This window comes from Falco naumanni, chromosome 4 (assembly GCF_017639655.2).
Source record: "Falco naumanni isolate bFalNau1 chromosome 4, bFalNau1.pat, whole genome shotgun sequence".
Lineage (NCBI taxonomy): Eukaryota > Metazoa > Chordata > Aves > Falconiformes > Falconidae > Falco > Falco naumanni.
Window position 1 is genome coordinate 31,553,132 of NC_054057.1, and position 20,121 is coordinate 31,573,252.

Consider the following 20,121-nt stretch of genomic DNA (forward strand, 5'->3'; position numbering starts at 1 on the left):
TTAATATTTTTGTCATTTGGGAATTATTGTGAGAAAATGTAGTGAGCTCTGATTTAATTAGGCATTTCCTGTTATGCAATGATAGTGCATTCTTGGATTTCTCACTTGCATAATATTTCCTGTTCTAATTGGCCTTTTGTATTCCATGGAAAAAGCAGTCTAGTTTGAGTTTTCATTGACTGATTGAATTGATTATGTAGGGATGGCATACTGGTAACATTACTTGTTTCATAAAAAAGTAGTTAGAAACACCATTGCCTCCACATCTATTAATGTGTTCCTTTTTTCAGTTTGCAAGTATACAGTCCATGAACGCTGTGTCTCAAGAGCTCCCGCATCTTGCATCAAAACATATGTGAAGTCCAAAAAGAATACTGATGTAAGTTGGAGGTAGCATTGTCTTTGCCATGGACCTGTTAATTTAGTAACAATATGTATATCCACTCTTCTCTTTTACAGGTAATGCACCATTTCTGGGTAGAAGGAAATTGTCCAACAAAGTGTGATAAGTGTCACAAAACTATAAAATGTTACCAAGGCTTGACTGGACTTCACTGTGTTTGGTGTCAGATCACAGTGAGTATACTGTAGTAAAACCTCAGCGCAGGTTACAGAGACAAAAATCTGCATATCTTTTTTTATAGCCTCGTAATTCAAAAGTTATCGCTCAGTTTTATCATCAGGAATGGATAATGTGTGTTTTAAGAAGCAGTGTATGCAGAATATTCATAGGAGTCCTTAATTCTTGCAAGCAAATAGGCTTAAAGATGTACTCTGCTTCAAGACAGTATACAGATGGAAATAATATATGTCACTCTAAAGAGCAGAATTCCCAATCTACATTACAGAAAGATTCTAAAAGAATTCATAGCACTGGGGAAAGTCAAGGTCACTGTGACACTAGGGCAAAATCCTAATGTGTGGTATACTGACAGGCAAATGAAACTGAGGACATCTGATAGGATACAGTGATTTCAAGTGTCTGGGAATAATAGCAGGGATATCTTGATAATATACTAATCTTTGCAGCAAGTCTAATATATACAACTTTTGTACACTCCTTATTCAGCAGGAACCAATAACTGAAACTAATGACATTCAAGGAACACTGCCCTTATAAGTGAGATCTTCATGCTAGAAGGAGCAAGGCCAATATTTCTGTTCTTAGCCAGGGCAGGATTTAAATCTAAATGGGGAGAGATTTAGCCGCCTTCTAAGGTTTTTGCTTTTTTGCTGATATCATTATTATTGTTATTGTAATGGAACAGCAGTTGTTTGTTCAGTGTTTTAAATAATAATATGAGACTGAGGCATTGGTGAATGTTTGTTTTCAACATACATGTTTGGATGTTTTATGACATATTTTCTTAACATAAGAATGCAAAATATGAAACATCATAAAAGACAATAGTTCCAGCGTACTTTCAGTGATAAGCTGTTATGATTACTTAAAACCCAGTATTTTAGAAGAAAGCAAATATGTAGTCCAGATTGCTGTCAAAATTTGGATAATATATGTAGAGAGTAAAACACTCAATCCAATTTTATTTCATGTAGATAATTAAATTGAAGGCAATGGCTATCTGTGTTTAGATGGGTAACTAAGAGTTCTGCTCTAGTTTGCATCTGTATAACATGTGTATCATTCAAGAAATACATGTTATATAAGGGTCCTTCTTAAAGTCCAAAGTTGCAAATTCTGTAGCTCCTCAGAAAAATTATTTTCCCATTATTTCATGTGAATCTGGACCAGATTTGCAAAAAGCTTTTTTCTTGAAGGTACGCATCAAGATTTAGAGGATTTCCATAAGAACTGATAAGTACTGAGAAATTATTTATCATTGAATTCCCTGTGAAGGAAGAGGCTGAATTCTCTTGAAAATAGCTTAGGTTCTTGTGTGCATATAAAATGGTTAAATATATATCAACATTCCAATTAAGAATGAGCCTGTGTTTTTTGACTGCCAAAATTAAAAATGTTGGCTCTGAGGTTTACAATTTTGTAATTGTATTTCCACTAGTAATTGAAAGATTTTTGTTTTCTGTAAAATTTTAATGTTGTATTTTTAAAATAACTTTCTTAATCTTTTTACCTAACTTTTATGGCTTCAGGTATAAATTGGACACATAAGTGAAACAAGATTATTTTTTAAGTTTTTAAAATACTGCAAATTTCTTGTTCAATCTCCTAATCACTCTTCCTGCAATTCTGTGTGTTCTATGTATTCTATTGCAATAACATCCTTTGCTAATAGTAATAACTTTATTACTGAGAAAAGTGTTTTAAATTTCTAACAGATGCATGATTTTTGAAGGAATACTCTGAAGTTGCGTAATTATCATCACATCCTTCGTACATTTCAGTTCCTTGTACAACAACACGCTTAGGGCTTGTTGATGACACATTTTTGTAATGTAAGAGGATGTTAGTTATTACACAACTAATTCTGAGCCTCTTTCATGCATTTTAAGTATCTCTTCTTCTTACAACTGAATAGGGTCATTTCTAATGTCAAATAACTGAATCTAATCTCAAAATGTAGGTATGTTTTTCACTAAGGAGGCTTGTTTCACTGAGTTCTTAGCCAAGCCCATGGTTCCCTCTTCCATATACTCTATAGTTCTCTATCACAGTCTTGTAAATGTTTTTTTCCCTTGTTTTCTCTAAAGCAAATATGGTTTTTCCTACTTTGCAGGGATCTGGTTGTGAGGGAGGTAATATTCTATGGGAGCTAGGTTTGGGGTAAGGGAATTTTGGGGAAATGTATTCAAAAATCTGCTAATTTTTTTTTTTTAGAAGATATGTGTATTATTTTATTGTGTTATTTTCATTAAAGCTACATATCTTCTACAGTTTCTGTTGTCTGCTATGCACCAATTCTGTTGTCAAAGATCAGAAGAGACTAATAAGAAGATTAAGCTATTTTTTTCATAGATAAGTTTGCATGTCACTGAGTAGCAAAGCTGCTAATTACCACTGAATGTGTGAAGATACTTTTATTTGATGTAACATGGCCTGGTGTGCATTAATTATGGTACAAGTAGCCTTACCACTGAGGCAGAGAATTAGCATGACAAATGATTTAGATTACAGGACTGCCAAAATACCCTCACAATAAGGCTTTAATACTCAGAGTAAATCGAAACTCATTAGACTTTTATTTTCTGTTGCTAAGTAACTGCCTGAAAAGGTAACTTTGCAGTATAAATGAATAAGGACGAGGCTAATATTAGGTGCCATTCAGTTCAAAATTCAGAAATGTTATGTCAACATTAACTGTACAAGATAACTTTATGAAGACCGTATTACCGGTAAAGCTTATATATATCAGCAGCTGGTACAATTTTATTGTAATAGAGTTCATACTGACATAGTTAAATCATCTAAGGGAAAATGAATCAGTCTTTGGAAAAATGTGATTTACAGATGCAGACACTGAACTACAGATTTTATAACAGCTATTGAACCTGTTGAACTAACGCTGTGTGCTGCCTATTATACTACTTAAATCACTTGTTAAATAGGGTTTTTACTTCCAAATTTCTGATGTTTATTATCCTGAATATTTTTCTTTTATGCAAATATACATATCTTATTTAAAAAAAAAAAAAGTATTCATCTTTATGGGAAATGCACGTTACCTGAAGAACTTAATGGATAGTTTATTGAATCAGTGCAGAAATAGGATCATATAGGTTGGAAAAGAACCTTTAAGATCATCAAGTCCAAAATAATAAACTTTCACGGAATTTTAAAATATGAAGTTTTATTTTATTGTGGCTACCTTTAATAGCATTGTGAAGTATACTAATTAAATATGAATGTTTTGCATGGTCCAGGCACGCTACTATGCCTTTGTACTGTGTGGCTGGATATATATATATGTTGAAAAATTCTATTTGGAGACATTTACATTGAGTTAAATCCTAAAATATGAACAAGAACTCTTGATTGCTAATGCAAAATATTTCAACAAATATAACATTATTTGTTGGCATTTTATGTTGATGTTATATACACATTTTTCCCTTACACATTTTTCCCTTCCACATTTTTAACAGTACCAAAGTAAGCCAATGCTTTTTCAGTCAGCAGACCTGAGGATATTCTTTTGTCTTTTCAGAGAAGAATTCTTCTCATTCCTTTCAGGAAAAGTGGATGAATGCTAAGAATAAAGTAGAAAAAGGAGAGTAATTCAGGTTCTTCAGCAGTCAATGGGAGCCAGAGCACTGTTCTTTGCTTCAATATAAATTCATTGGTTGTTGTCAATCCTAAGAGGCTTTACACTGCAGTGTGTTTAATTTTCCTTCTAGTACTCCACTAATGATTAATTAAACTCACCCCATTCTAGGATGCCCATTTTCTTAGACTGTATTAATAAAATGTCTAAGTTGAATCTTCATGTTCTGTCTTCCTGTAGTTGCATAACAAATGTGCTTCACATCTAAAACCTGAATGTGACTGTGGACCTTTGAAGGACCATATTTTACCACCCACATCAATCTGCCCAGTAGTATTGGTGAGTTACCCGTACGTTTATTTAAGATGTAATCCTCTGTTATAGGTAATGGCTGAAACAATGCTGGGACTAATTGCTAGAGTATTTGTTAAATTCACGGAGCTGTGTGAAACTTAAACACAATGGGTGATCCTGGCTGATGAGTTTATAAGCATGTGTGCTTTATCCTCTGCATATTGCAGTTTGCTTCATGTAAGAATGAACTTTCTGTAGGGCATATTATAACTGAAGCTGACTCAGGTTTTATCACTTACTCAGACTGTACTTACCAGAAACTGTATAGGCAGAACACTTCTACATTTTACATCTTTTATAGATCCAGCTTCCCAGAATAATGAAGTTATTCTTATGGACAGTTTTTGCTTGGGATGCATATTGTATATCTGCAATGCTGAGGTCTCTGATCTAAGCCGGAGGTTACCTAGAATGATGACACTGGTCTTGCAGTAAGCTATGCATCAACATTATGGTATATTTTATTCTGCAGTCATGGACAGTAAATTTCTCTGTCCACAAAAACAATAACTCAATTCAATGAAAATAAAAATGCATGCTATGTGTAGGTTGTATAGAAGACCTGATCAGTTTATCATGAAAAAAGAGCTTTGGAATTAACTTACGTATTCATATATTAAATTGGATGTTTTATGCTGGGTAAAGGCATAGCATCATCATTCATAAAAGAACAGACATGTGGTCCTCTTACTTTAAATATATTTCAAAATAAGAGTAAGAACTGCTTGAACTTAAGAGTAATGATTTATTGCAGGGAGGAAACCCAAGAAAATGTACCTTCTAATCTTAAACATGTTTCTGGTATGTTTCTGATCATTAAGAATAATATTCATGCCTATTGTAAATTACTTGTTTTCTGATTAATCCTTTTGGGTGTTTGTTTACAAATCTGCTAAGGGATGGATGCTAGACTTTGGCCATCTACTTGAGTAAACTGGAACTATTCCATTGCTGTCAATGAAGGTAAAGCAATGGAAAGCTGGCTTTAATATTTATGAATTATTATTTTAATATTTTTGAAAAGTCATAGGAGTAGTTTTGTAGTTTTTCTGTCATAGTATTTTGGTATTACCTGGACAAATTCTCAATAATAATGGTAAAATATTATTTTAAGTTTGTTGGATAATTACTTGCTCAAGTACATTATTTAATTTTCAGGATTTTAGGTGATACTTTAAAAGTTAACATGTAGAAATTCTGATTTTGCTTCTGTACTGTTTCCATTTTATTGTTATTTATTGTTTGCTATTCTTAAAAACTGTATAAAGCCTCAGCATGAAATTTCATCTTCAATTATATTTGTGTAACTCCATTTTCTTTTCAGGAGAGGCAGAGGGGTAGAGGAATTAAGTTTTTCAGTTCCACAATTGGAATTTAGTTAAGTTATTTAGAAGATATGTAAAACCACTCTAGAGTCAAATCGTCCTTGGATAGACTTGTTTTATCTCAAATTTTGAAGGCATAAGCAGAAGTAAATATGTTTTCCTGTATCAGAATAATGTTTCAATGTTATATACTAATAATGTAAAATGTATTTCAGCACAATGTATATTGTTAGGAATGGAAAATATACTTTCCTGCGATTTACTGCGATCTTTATGATTTCGTAGTATATTTGTTCATCTAGTAGTTTTTTCCAAAAATGCATTACAATCCTGAGTATACCTATGTTAAAAATAATGCATCGGTGACATAGCTAATAGGAATTGCTCCTAGAAATGGTTGATTACAGGTATATAATATTTGGGTTAGCAACTTTTTAATTAGTTTATCTCATTTCCTATTATGGGGATTCCTTTTGACAAACACAATACTTCAGCGTATGTGGAACAATCACTCTCAATAATGACACCAAAACCAGTAAATATATCCATGTCAAAATTGTCTAAAGATAATAGTAAGTGTTATATTCTATTAATAGAACGATGTGTTCAGACATATCAAATCTGATATACCTAACAGTGGAAGGGTCTTTCACCTAAGACGCACATTTAGCTTCAATGATCAGCTAAGCAATAATATCTTGCAATGCAACATGTATATGGAAGGTAAAAAAACCCAGATAATCACAATGCTTTCATTACCAGCTTTATCCTTGAATATTTTGAGGTATCAGAGAAGAACATTTCTCCTTCTTCCATAGAATAAGTTATAGGAGTTGTGGGAAAATCTTGTATCTTTGGTCTCCCAAAAGTTTTATCCCTCCCTTCTATCTGTAACTTTGGAAATCCAGACTTCTTCCAGAAAATTGTCAGAGTTCATCTTAGACCAAGATGCCACCTTGTAAATTTTCCTTCAAGAGTACAGGTTAAAACCCTTCTCATCTTTTCTTTTTGCTGAACTAAAGGCATTCATATTTTTACCTTTCTGATTCAGCATGTCTCATTTCTTCACGTCTTGTGAAGTCCAGCCTTTATTCTTTCTGCAGAGATAAAGAGAATTTTTTCATAACTCGCATTTCACAGTAGCATGTATTATATGCAAGAGCTGCCAAACCAGTATCTTAGTTGTCATTTGTTCTTCAGGTCTGTATCCTCCAAGTTTTTCCATTTACTAGTATCCATTGATGTCCAAAGTCACTACTGCAACTGTGAAGAATAAATTAAAAATACCTACCCTTCCTGACTGTAATATCACAAAGGGTGACATTTCTCTTCCCACTAAACGTAGCAACCTCAGCTCAGGTGACTGTTCTAAATTACTCATTTAGGGTCTCTTTAGACATGAGCAATTCCTCTAAATTGGAGTGACTGGCATGATCCTCTCATAATATCCCTTCTCTTAATGGCTGGAGAGAGAAACTAAATGCCTGGTCACCTGGAAGTTAGATGTCCGGGATAAATTAGAGGGCTCTCATTTTCAAAACTTCGCAAGATGGAACTTGTCAAATGTTATTCCTAAATTTGGTACGCTGCATTCTCAGTTGAAAAAGAAACCATGGCAAAACTCAGGTGGCTGGTACTGTGCATACCATGAAAGAATCAAGTATCTGCCTAGTTTCAATACCTTAGAAAGATTTTTCATATCTTACTGCAATACTTTTAAATGTTTTAATAAAATGTAGTCTGTCATCTTTAAAACTAGTCCTTTTTACTTTGCTTTTTACCATATATAAGGCTTTTTTTACAGTGACGTTTTTTGTTCAAGTTAAATGAGTTTGTTATAAACTGTGTGTGCAGATCTCAAGTGATAGTCTTTTAATAGATGTCAGATACACTTTAATGTTACTCTCTTTTATTTCGGTAACGTTTTAATTAATTCATACTGATTGAATAAATGTACATTGAGACTTGTTTCCTAATGAGGGCACATTTAGAGGAAAGGTTTTGCATCATTCTGATATCCTGTGGGTAATTATATTCTAATTATATGGTGGGGGGAAAAAGTCTATAACTCAGTGCTGATATTGTTCATTGGACCCAATTAATTACATGCACATAATGAAAGTTCATGATAAGGTTGACTGGCAGTGAGTTTAAAAATCTTTAACTCAATTGAATCCTAGCCTACCAAGAGTACAGAATTAAATCATAACCAGGTTAAAAACTGGCTATTGGAATGTGATGAGTGAGTAGCGAAGAAAAAAAGATTGGTCTCTTCTCATGATACAGCTTCTCTCCCTTCACCCCTTTGTAAGGCAGAAAGGGAAAAATGCTAACATACTTTTTGGCTTCGTTTCATGCCTTCCTTTACTTTGCTCCTTTTATTGATGAATACGTAGGATGTTCTAATTCAGGTTTATGATTGTAGAACAGTAATTAGATTTTTCTATTTCCCACCAAAATAGATATAGCCTTGGGTAATGACAAATCAACCAATAAAAGCCTACTATTTAATAAATATATATTTATTATTCTTTTGAATCTCCTGTTGTTTATGTGAGTTATACAATGACCTATTTTTTATTTAATTTCTAACATTGGTTTTGAAAACTATAATTAAAAGTGTTAATTGTGGAATAAAAAGAAAATTCTGGAATAAATTGTAAAACATAAGGTACCATGATTATGGTGTGAGCATTACTATATGACAGTTATCACTGTATCCATAGTAACCAGTTTATTTCAAAGAGGGAGGGTCTGGTATAATATTGAAGAAAAGAAGCGCAAGAAAATATAAATTGGATAGATTTCCTTGTATTCAACTTGCGACTTCATTGTTCAGCATTCTGGGACAAATTGGTGCTCATGATAAAAAGTTTGGAACAACTCAACTTTGTTTCTTTTCTCTTATGAATGGATTTGGCTTTTCTTCTGTTTAGCAAAGATGCTTTTAACCTTTTAGGACAAAATCACTTAAGCATAAATTCTGTTTATATAAATATAGAATACATATATAGAGAGTTTGGTATATATAAAACATATAGATAATTTTTTATATAATAAGGTAAATTTGTTTATATATGCTTAATATAAAATGCCATCATAAGTCAAATTTACTTGACCTCTTATTTTAAAACATAAATGGCTATATATTTTGGTGTAGAATAAGTATCTCATATGGGTTTGGGCTGGTTTAGCATTTTATTGCACAAGAACATAGCTGTTCAAAAATATTTACTTTATATCTAGGTCTATTTAGCACATAAAACAATTCACACAGTAGATTATAAATGTTTTAGCTAAGAAATGTGCCTTGTGCAACTGTAGCTTCGAACTTTTGCATGAATATAACAAGTGCGTTGAGATGCTGGCAAAAAATAAAACAGAATTAAAATTGAAAATATTGTACAAGAATTTTCTTTGACTTTCAGTATTTAGAGAGACTAGATAGAATAGGTAATGGCTGTTTTATAATGGCAACATAGTTCAATAGATTTTTTTTTGTTAATGTCTGATAATACATTCTACTAGGACTTTTCTTGTGAGGTAGTCGGATGTTACATAAGAGAGCATATATATATATATATATATATGTATATATAAAGGGAATTAGCAGTTGCTGGTTGAAGAATGAGCTTTCTTAATCCCTTTTCCAATATTTAATCCTAAAATGATCTTCTGTTTTTATTATAGTAGAGATCAGTTTTAACTGAGTTGAATCCAACCTCAACATGGAGCACAGAAAGTCAGTGCAGTGTGTAAGCACCTTAGTTATGAGCAACTCAATCCTTTGAAGTTGAGTAGTAACCTTATTCTGAGTTTCTGAACAAAGGTATTACAAAAAAACAGTTATTTGAATCTATATGCTTGTGGGGTGGGGATTTAAATCTGGTTGTTGAATATTAAGTAATGACATAGCAACTGAAACAGATTTAAAAACCAAAACAAAACACTTGTTCTCTTCAGTTGTATATCGTATTGCAGATTCACTTCTCTGAGAATCTAAAACAGACTTGAAATATAATGGTGTGCTTATCTACACTAAGAGCTTTTTCATTTATTTGAAGTCAGAAGGAAATTAATAATTGTCCTGGAGGAAAATGTATCTTCCTAACTAATTATCTGTTCGGCAAACACAGTTCGATGTTAAAATAATAAGATGCTGATAAACTGAAATGGCAGCCACTCAATCATTTTAAGTTATACCTAGTTGCCTGCCCACAGCTCATCACTACTGTCTGTCCCTAAGTTTATTCCTTACATGATCTCCTGTTGGGGTTTAAGATGTTTTTATTTTCAAAATTCTTTCCCAACTACTTTCTATTTCTTGGATAGTGCATATAATTACATCCTATAGACAGAGTTCTTTTTAGGTTACAAATTAAAAGTCATGAGCCCTACTGTTGTTGCATGTTGATGCACATATTGAATGGCTGAAAGATGTAAGGCAAGCTACCTTCAGCCAAAATAATGAACTAGGGTCGACATGCTAAATAAAAAATACTTGATTGTGATTTTGATATGTAATCCTTTAAATCTTTATTAAGACATATTAAACAAGCAACACAATATATGTATACACATGAAGTTACCATGTAGTGATTCCTTGTTCAGAACAGTCTTGGGGTCAGCTATTTTGGAAGGTATTCTTTAATGACATCGTCTCCATTCCAGCACTGTCCTTTTCCACTTATTTTGGCTACTGGTAGTACAGGTGACAAAATATCTCCTGATTGATATAATGATTTTTTTTTTTTTTTTTTCCCCTAGCTGCAAATACTTCTGTCAAGACAGCTTTCAGATAAATTAGAAACCTTACCTTTCATTTACAGTATGGACATGTACAGATCACTAGACAGTATTTTTGCTAGTGAATTGGTTGCTACGCTTGTCCACAGGGTGACTTTTAGCTTCGGCCCACGGATGTAGAGCTGGGGATTGTGCTACTGTTCTATGACCTTTCAAGGCTGTGTCCTAATATTGGCTTTTCTTGATTAATATGGACACAAGATTAGAGCTGGAAATATGGAGAAAATTTTGAAAAGTATATTTTCAAAATATTTTAGCACATCTAAATCACAGTTGGATGTGGTATCTAATAGATATTACAGATAGTTTGCTCCCCAGGGTTTTATGCTAGTGGTAGTGGGTTTTTGCAGTTTTCAGGGTGTCTGAATCTTTGATTCTCTTTGGTTGTTCTATGGAACTGTGTAACCATGGACAGAAATTGCATTGAATGGAATTTTTGTAAGCAGGGTCTTGAATACCGCATAGGTTTACAAAATGACAGCCTAGGAGTAACCATTCTAGTATTTCATTGCATATTAAAGCAGAGATTTTGCATCCCTTGGGTATTCCAGTATCATTAAACAAAATAGCTCTAAAGAACCATTGAGCAACCGTCCTCCAAGTTCCTTAAAAAAACCCCAAAAAACAACAAAGCATCAGTTTGGTATTCAAGTCACATATTTAAACTTCCATAGCATTCATCCTGCAAACATTTGAGGATACCTTTACGTGGTATTCCATGCATTCTATTTGATCTTCTATGACCAAATTCCTCTAATTAATATCTTTCAAGTTTACAGTTCTATAATAAGATATTTTTAATAACTGTTTCGATTTATGCACATTAACATAGAATTTGGTTCTCTCCATATGTATCCCCACCCCCAAGTTGGGTTTTAGGGTATATCCTCATCTGAAGGCATACAGTATAAAAAAATTATTATACAGAAGTAATCTCAAGTTTTCAGTAGCTACTTGAGAAACTGTGTAATAGTATTAACCATTCGCTAATGGCTTTACAATCTTATTAAATGTATAAATAAATTGGGTTTTAATTTATAAAATAGATTGTTTTAAATAATATCACCTGTGCACAAAATAATCCAGAAAAATAGTGTTGCAGTTGTTGATTAAGAGGCAAGGTGAGAAAAAGTAGGTTTTGCTGCACTGGCACTTGATTCTGTGTCAGCAGTTAAAATGTAAAGGGGTAACTTGTTAGTCATTAGTTGCTATTTGTCTGTTCTCTTATAACAGCTATGACGAGAGTATGCTATTTCTAGTTGTTAGTGTTTTATGTAAAGGAAAAGACTGTACCTCTATATAAGGAGTAGAAATACTTTGTGAGGATGAATGTAGTATAGCTTGTCAATTGTAGTAGAAGAAATCTTTGTAAATTCCTCACTTGTGATGAGAATTCGAAGACTTGGAAGATAAAATAATAAGAATGTTCCCCAGGTACCAAGTATCTCTTCTTACTATTTGAAAGAATTAAGTCCTCAGGTTTTTTAATATTTTTAGCTGGTGCTAAGATGATCCCACACATACTTCCTGTAATTTAAATTATATCACATGACAGCCAAAACATGGGAGGCGTATGGTTGTGCAAATGTATAAAAAAAGTGCTGTGTACATTTGTTGCGAAATGCAACTGCTGCAAGGTAACATTCCTCGTGAATGCTCTCTGCGTGCCCCTTGCCATTCCAGCTGTTCAGTGTTGCAGCCTAACATTCTCTTTTTCCAACAGACGCTACCCACTTTAGGAGGTTTACTCCCTGAGGTGCGTAACGGGAGGCATCCATGTACGCACGAGTACTAACGGATCATGATATTGTACATTCTTTTTGCTATAAAGTGCATTTTGGGGCTGAACTGAAAAATATAGACATGATATTCTGTGTTATCATTTGAACTTCCCTGTCTTATTTATCAATATTTTTATCTTATTTGAATGAATAAGGGATAGATAAAATTTGAGTAGTTCTTATCTGATAGTGATCACTCTGGAGCAATACTGAATGGTAAAAGCTCCAGTTAATGGATATTGACTTCAAAGTGGAAGTTCAAGGGGAAAAAGGAAGGCATGACAGGTGCAAAAATGGATGGAAAATTTTTTTGTTGTGGTAAATGCTATTTTGAAAGGTATGTGCTCTGGCACATACCAAAAAAACAGAAAAGCTTGATTCTTTGAGCCATCAAAATGTACAATAGCTTTTAAAATGCTGTGTTTGGTATCTCTATCAACCTCATGCATGTCTACTAAACAAAATGGTTCACAGATGCATTAATCATTTTGTAATCTTTAATTAACAAGATCATAAATACAGCACAACTGTTGTAAAAAACATTTCTTATCTTGAAAAATAAATTTTTGCATTTCTTTAAAACATTTATTCAATGTCTGTCAAATATTTGTCTTAACATTGCTAGAATTTGTAGGCTATTATCCACAGATGATTTTATTAAACTGTTATTATCTTATTAAAAAATGACACTGTTTAGTTCCTGACACTCTCAGATAGCTTAGTAATGTTATTGTTCCTGAAAGAAAGTTATTCAAAGTCATGTACAACTGGATTAGGAAGCCTATTTCATATATTCTCTTTCATAGATAGAACAAGGTATCTGTGCAAGAATATTTAAAAGAGATTTTTTTTAATGAAATGGTAAATCTTTTTGTGTTCCATTAATAGGTTTATTCAGTAGAATTAAAATATGCATTATTATATTCTTTCATATAAACTAAGTCAGATCCTCGCTAGTATAACACATATCTAAAAATTATAGGCTATATAAGTCTAGGAAATCTAGAATCTCCTATCAGCTTCTTCAAAATGTTTCAGAGAGCACTATTAGTACATGTGGTGACGTGTATTGTTCTGTCATGTGCATGTAAGATGGGTGATATGAAATACTTTATTTCTACTTTCTTCAAAAAACATTATGAAAGGAAGCAGACCCTCAATGATAATGAGGTCAGGTATCCATATCTGATTTTTTAAATAAAACTCTTAGACAATCTGTATCATGAATATACTTTTGCTTTTATTTTGTTTGAGATGTATGGCCTAATCTTGTGTAATCACTGCTTAGGAGAAGCTGTCTTTGTCTGAGTTAAACAATTGTTTTGCTTATGGGACAGTGTAAACTAGAGAAGGAATGTTGCTAATGCAGCGGTCATAGGGCCATGGCCAGCTGAGGATATTTGCTGTATCATGCTGGAACAAAAAAAAAAATATCCAAAACTTTGCTTGAGGTAATTGTTACTGCGTTTTGCTCATGAGTGATTGATAACAGCAGGTTTGGGCACTGTGGTAAGCATCCTTTATGTAAAGACAGTTCTCAGCAGTGTATAAATACTTTTCCTCTAAGTAATAGCGTGATATATGCAAGAGATTTTTAGTGCCACACTTTATAAGTAGGCCTCTTTTGAACAGGTTTTTTTTTTAACTTCTCTAAATGCACATACTTATTGTGCTGGATCAGTTCCTTTCTGTTACCTTTTTCTTTGAACTATCAAATATATCATTTAGCTTAACATTTTAGTAGACTTCTTTAAAATTTGCTCTCCATCTGTGATTTTTGTTAGAAATAATTTTGTTTTTTTTTTACTAGCTATGTGTCTGCATTACTGACATCTGATTTAGTTTTTTGAAGATGTTGGAATATCCAAGAGTCAGATTTGGCCATAATATAAAATCCTGTCTAACACTGTATGATTACTTCTTATAAAATGTAGTGACATTTAAAGGTAGTTATTCACAAAGTTGTTTAAAACCCCAAGGCTTATATATGTAATGAAGTGTGAAGCTTCCTTCATACTGAAGTTTCTTACACGCTGTCCTTGGCATTAACCAATACCATCGTGCATTAATGTTTTCTGTTGTTTCACAAATTTTATTCTCTTTGGTGCCAAGCCAGTGATTTCTTTAGAAGTGGTATGGACAGTATTCATTTTTTGAAGATTAGGGCTGAGATGAACAGCTCTAATTGCTTTTCCTGTTTCCTGTTTAAAACAGTGATATTGCAGTCAAGATTCTTGGACCTCCTCTTGAACTAAAGCATCCAAGACTCAGTTACCTAACCTCTTGGGAATCTCACTGCATGCAGGAAATAGCCTAGGCTCCCCTGTTTGGGTGTTTTGTTTTTTTTTGTTTTGTTTGGTTTTTTTTTTGGGGAGGGGGGGTTGGTTGGTTGGTTGGTGTTGGGTGTTTTGTTTTCTTTTTTTTCCTGTGGCATAGGTTTGTCAGTCCTCTTAAAGAAAATGTGATCATATTGCCACAGTTGCTCAACATACTTGGCTACCCACAGCAGCTTGGGATGACTTGAACCACTGTTTGTATTAAGACTAGATCAAGGCTGAGTCAGTCTCCAGATTAAGGAGACTAGAGGTGGTATAAAAACCTTTAGATCTTTGGGTCCACATCTGTGTTAGAAGGCACTATATTAAACTGGGATTTACTCCCTTCCTGCCAGAATCTGTGTCAGTGCTTCTTACCTGTTCAAACTTCTCCAGAAAGAATGGCGTGGGTTAATTGCTAGTGCAAACCCTAAGGCTTTATCAGAGGTAGCACAGAGATGTGTTTGGCCTGGTATGGAACGTAAATGGTAACATTTAATGAACTGCTTACTGGGTGCAGTTGTAGGGGGTGCAACAGTGTGCTTCATGCTCCGTTCTAGTGCAGAAGCTTTGTGCCAGCCCGTTTCCCTGACTAGTTTAAAGCCTTCTTGCACTTGTGAAGTGAGGAAAGTGGCTGGGCTGCAGTTAGGATTGGGGACACTGATTCTATTTGATAAACATCTGCTGTCTTAATTTATGGTGCTTTTTTGGGCAACCTAAAAGGACATGCTGGGTATCGTTTATAAATAGGATAAATGAGATACAAAGAGCAAGGACTTTATTATTATTATGATTTATTTATTCAGAGTTCTGGGAAATGACCTGACAACAGTTGAAAATATGATTACAGCAACATACTTCTGAGCCTTCCTCTTTCAAATAACCATCTGATTGTGATGTGTATCAGCACCAAAAGTTGTCAGTGGCTTAGAATCTGATGTAGATTCTGGTTTCATTCTGATAGAAAATAAGTATTTTATAAAAAGCCATTCAGCCAATTGATTGTGGTACTTTTAAAACAGGTGTATTTTGCCAAAGTGGTAAAGTACTCTTGAAGCATCCAACCTTTGCTAGCAGTTAACATGGAATTTTGATAAATAGCTAATCTCTTATCAGTGCGCTTATCAAACAATCAAGTATATTGTATGATTGGCTTTCAAGTTTCAGAATGCCATCCTGGCAATGTCAGATAATCTTTTCACATCATTGCATTAATTTGTGTTGTGACTGCACACTTTTCATCCATCTATTGCCTAGTCATTATGGAATGTCCAGGCACATAGACAGATGTTATGTGAAGTGGCCAGACATTGTGTAATAACTAGACTGAGATCTCATTTTCATTACAGCAGAATCTGGCATAACTATCTAGTCAAAAACAAACTTTGTGGAGGCACAGTCTCAGTTACAGTTGTATAGCGTTCCATAATGAGTTAAAATGTTCCATTTTCTTCTTTTTTCAAGGAAAGACAGGCAACAGTGAAAAAAGAAAAGAGTTGCCCCCAGCAAATGAACAAACTGGGAGAACGGAACAAAATGCAAAGAGCAAATTCCGTCACCGTAGATGGACAAGGTCTTCAGGTGTGATTATTGTTATTTTAATTTTAAGGAGATACTTGTACATATGACAACGATGGAGTGAGCAATCTTTAAAGTGAAATATTTCCTATATGTTCACTTTCCTAATGTTTCACTTTTACATGTTTAATAGTACAATAGATACATTCTTCCATCTGTACAGGAATCCTGTGGTGCAAATCTGCTTCTCAAGTGATTGGTAGGATTTCCCAAGACATTAAGGGGGAGGGAAAACTAGCTTTGAAACACTTGTATTGTGGGGTGAAGGTGAACTCAATTGTTCTATTAACTGTCATGCAGCACTATGTGAATTTACATTATAAATCTGAGTCCGTCTTGATAACTGTTCACTCTTCTCATTTGGACCTGTTAATTAATAGATGGATGGAGTAGATTTCAAGGATTATTTTTGTCCAGATATTTCCAAGTAGAGTATTTGGCACATCAAAATTAAGAGTGGAGAGAATTAGGTGGTTTCAGTAATAGTGATATCTAGAATAAAAATGGAAGAGTTTTCTATTTAAAAGAAAAAGTTGTGTTTGTGATGAGCTAATGTTATTTTAGGGAGGTGACTTAGAGGCATATGCCAGTGGTTCTGCCTGAACTGCTTGACTTCTTTCCCTTGCTATATGAGTAGTTTTGAGCAAAATCAATGTTGACATATATGATGCTGCTGCTTCTTTACTTCCTCAGGAGTTTAATGATCATCATGATAGAATGTGTTTAATATACATGGTTTACTGTTCTCTCTATCTTTTGATATGTTGCAGTTGAGGTTCAGTAAAATGTAGAAGATTCCATTGTCCTATATCAAATGCTGTATACCTTGTAATTATTTAGTGACATACCTTATTGTGTCAGGATAGAAAGGCTTATATTATTGTTTCATCTTTTTAGGTTAGTGAAACATTCTTGTTATGACAACCCCCAAAAAGAGAAAAAAAGAAACCCAAACAAAAAAAAAAAAACAACACACCCACAACTGTAAAACCTATGCAGTCACATGGCTGCTCCATTTACGGTCTAGTAGGATATTACAGCAATCTTTATTCTTGACTTTCAAGGGTCTTTCCCTCTATTTGCCATCCTTATAGGCTGCATTACTATCCAGATTGTCTGTAACAGAGCATGAATCAAAAAGGCTGGAGTATTCATGGAGAGAAAGCTCAAGAACTGCTTAATCAGTCACAGTGTGACTAATAAACTGGTGATAAAGGAAGCATGGCAGTTTTCTAACTCTTAGGTGATATCTGTGCAATCCCAGTGAGCCCAACTCTTCTAGACAGAGGACCATCTCTGGCATCTCCTTTCATTAGCAGTGCCATGTATCATTATGAATTTTGATTTTACTCTAAACATTAGATTGCTTACACTCATGATGTATTTTCAGGTATTTTTCAAGTCTCTGTTTCCCACTCATGTGATGCAGTGCCTGGGATGTAATACCTGGTCTGTTCAAAATCATGAACTCCTAGCACCACTGAGTCTTGCAAACACAACATTAAATTATTAAAATTTCTGCTTTCAGGTTATTAGAGCATAAGATTAATAAATTTGTTAGTATGATCCAAACCTTAATGTTCTGTCTTCTGTTTCCATTATTAATCCAAAGCCTAGGATTAATCATTGCTTTTATTTATTATCACTTGAGAAAGTGAGAAAGAAAGAGTGAGGACTAAGATGGCAGAATAATTATTGAATGGATTTGAGGTGTTTTCTGAAGTGGTTGGTATTGTTCTGTAATACCTCATCTGTAACATATTGCATAATGTAATACTGGTTTGTAATAATGGTGATAACATTAGAATTAGTTCTGCAGTGATGACCCTAATTTGCTGATTATTTGTTTTTCTCTGTTGGGTAAAACTGGTTTCAAGTAACAGGAATCCATCTTAGCACCAGTTATTAATTTTTTGGTTGGAATCAATAATAATAACCTGACCATTGTGAAGGCTGAGTGGATCTCAAAGGATGCCGTAGTGAAACACTGGGATCAGTGAGACTATTAGGGTTGGGTTTTTTTTCCCACTCACAGATTATATGATTTTGGAACTATTTCCACAAAGACATAAGGTTTCATGAATATACCTGGTAATTAATGTTATTATTTTGCCTAAAGGTGGTCTGGAGCAAAAAAATTCTGTAGCTGATCAAAGTATACTACTCTAATTCCCCTGTATCTGGCCAAACCGTGTTTCTCTGATTCTAACACTCTAATTTTGCTGGCATAGTCTCATTTTAAAATGATCTTCAGTGAACAAGAAAAGGACTTCTGTGACTTTTTTGGAACCTTTCTTATTTAGAAAGCTTGATGATGATATTAACTGCATGTTTGTCATTTGAGTTCCCAAGGTAACATATAAAGGATACCCAGCAAATCTTCATCCTGCTTCTGTTAGATGTGTTTTCAGTATGGGAGAAGCTATATATAGTGGGTCCACCATATATATATATTTTTAAAACTTTAGGTTACTTGTCCAAGAACTTAATGGAGATTGCCTTTAAATCATACTAGATTAAGGTTTGAAAATGTTCACCAATTAAGTCTAACCCTTTAGTTGCATTGTTTATTATATAGAAAGATCTCTGTTATCTGGAAAAGTAGTATGCAGATCTGTAAGGAATTAAGAGACCTTATTTTGCAATTCAGTGGAATATGAACTGGTTATTAGATTTTTTTTGATGGACCAAAACCTTCTACTTGTAATAATATAGTTAAGTTTTGAAATAAAAGATTTAAAATAGAAACAAGTTCTTAATTCAGCTTTTCTTGAGAAAAGTATCAAGACCAAACCTTCCTTCCATCAGACAGCAGTGAGCAGATAACTTAGTGGCACTGGAGATCTGCACGACTTAAAGACAATTAATCATAGTTAAGCTCATTCATCTTGCTTCTTTCTAGCTAACCAGCATAATGATCAGGATTATTATTTCTAATTAGAGGAAGTAATAGATCATGTATAACCTTAGGATGAGTCCCATTAATTAACCTGCGTCCTAAGGGATTTCAGTAGGTAGTCCATCTCTGTCACAATGAGCACCGTTGGTTTACATTTAGTTCACAGGAACAAACATCATGGGAATTGGCTAAATAACTAAAATTGATTAAAACAGTAGATAAAAATTAAATATATGACAAACTTCACTATATCCTGCAATTTGATATATGTTTCAATATACAGCACTTTACTGTAACAACATACTGTGCTAGAATGTGATACTGAGTGTTTCTATGCTAGGTTTAATTCCACTGAGTTTGCTGGAGTTTTTCATTATTTGTGGTATATATTGCAACAGATTTGGATCCATTTTTTGAGAAGTTATAGATGGTGTTGATACTCTAGTTCCTAACACTTCCTACTAGAAGAAAAATGCTTTTACATGCCTATAGGATTATGTGCCTATGTTAATAGGATGCCTGTAAAACTTGTAAGCTTTCATGTTTCTTGGGTTCTGCCTCAAATTACATTTTATGAAATCTTCAGCTGAAAAACACCCTGTTATTTCAGGAATAAGGATTTAGAGCAAGAGCTTTCAATGTACCATTTTGAAACAGAGACAGTCTAAGCTTCATCTCCTAAGTTAGTGTGTGACTTAGGAGATGTTGCCTTCAAAGTCCATCTGCTTTTAACCATACTAGATATATGTCTAAAAATGATAATTTAAAATATGAATAATCTAGCTTTATGGTTTTAAATATATATATATATTAGAGAGAGAGATAGTCTGATGTATTTTTTGTGTGCTCTTCAAGTCTATGGAGCAAAGGCAATGAACATGC

The 20,121-nt window shown here is 33.7% G+C and overlaps 1 protein-coding gene across 2 annotated transcripts in view; it reads left to right on the forward strand.

The window, feature by feature from the left end:
* DGKB (diacylglycerol kinase beta) overlaps nt 1-20,121 on the forward strand; it is a 362,852-nt gene that overhangs the window by 114,671 nt on the left and 228,060 nt on the right. For both annotated transcript variants that reach the window (XM_040593354.1, XM_040593355.1), the window contains 4 exons: nt 291-379; nt 460-576; nt 4,422-4,520; nt 16,227-16,343. In XM_040593354.1, coding sequence (XP_040449288.1) covers nt 291-379; nt 460-576; nt 4,422-4,520; nt 16,227-16,343 — 422 coding nt within the window. The remainder of the gene's footprint in view (nt 1-290; nt 380-459; nt 577-4,421; nt 4,521-16,226; nt 16,344-20,121) is intronic.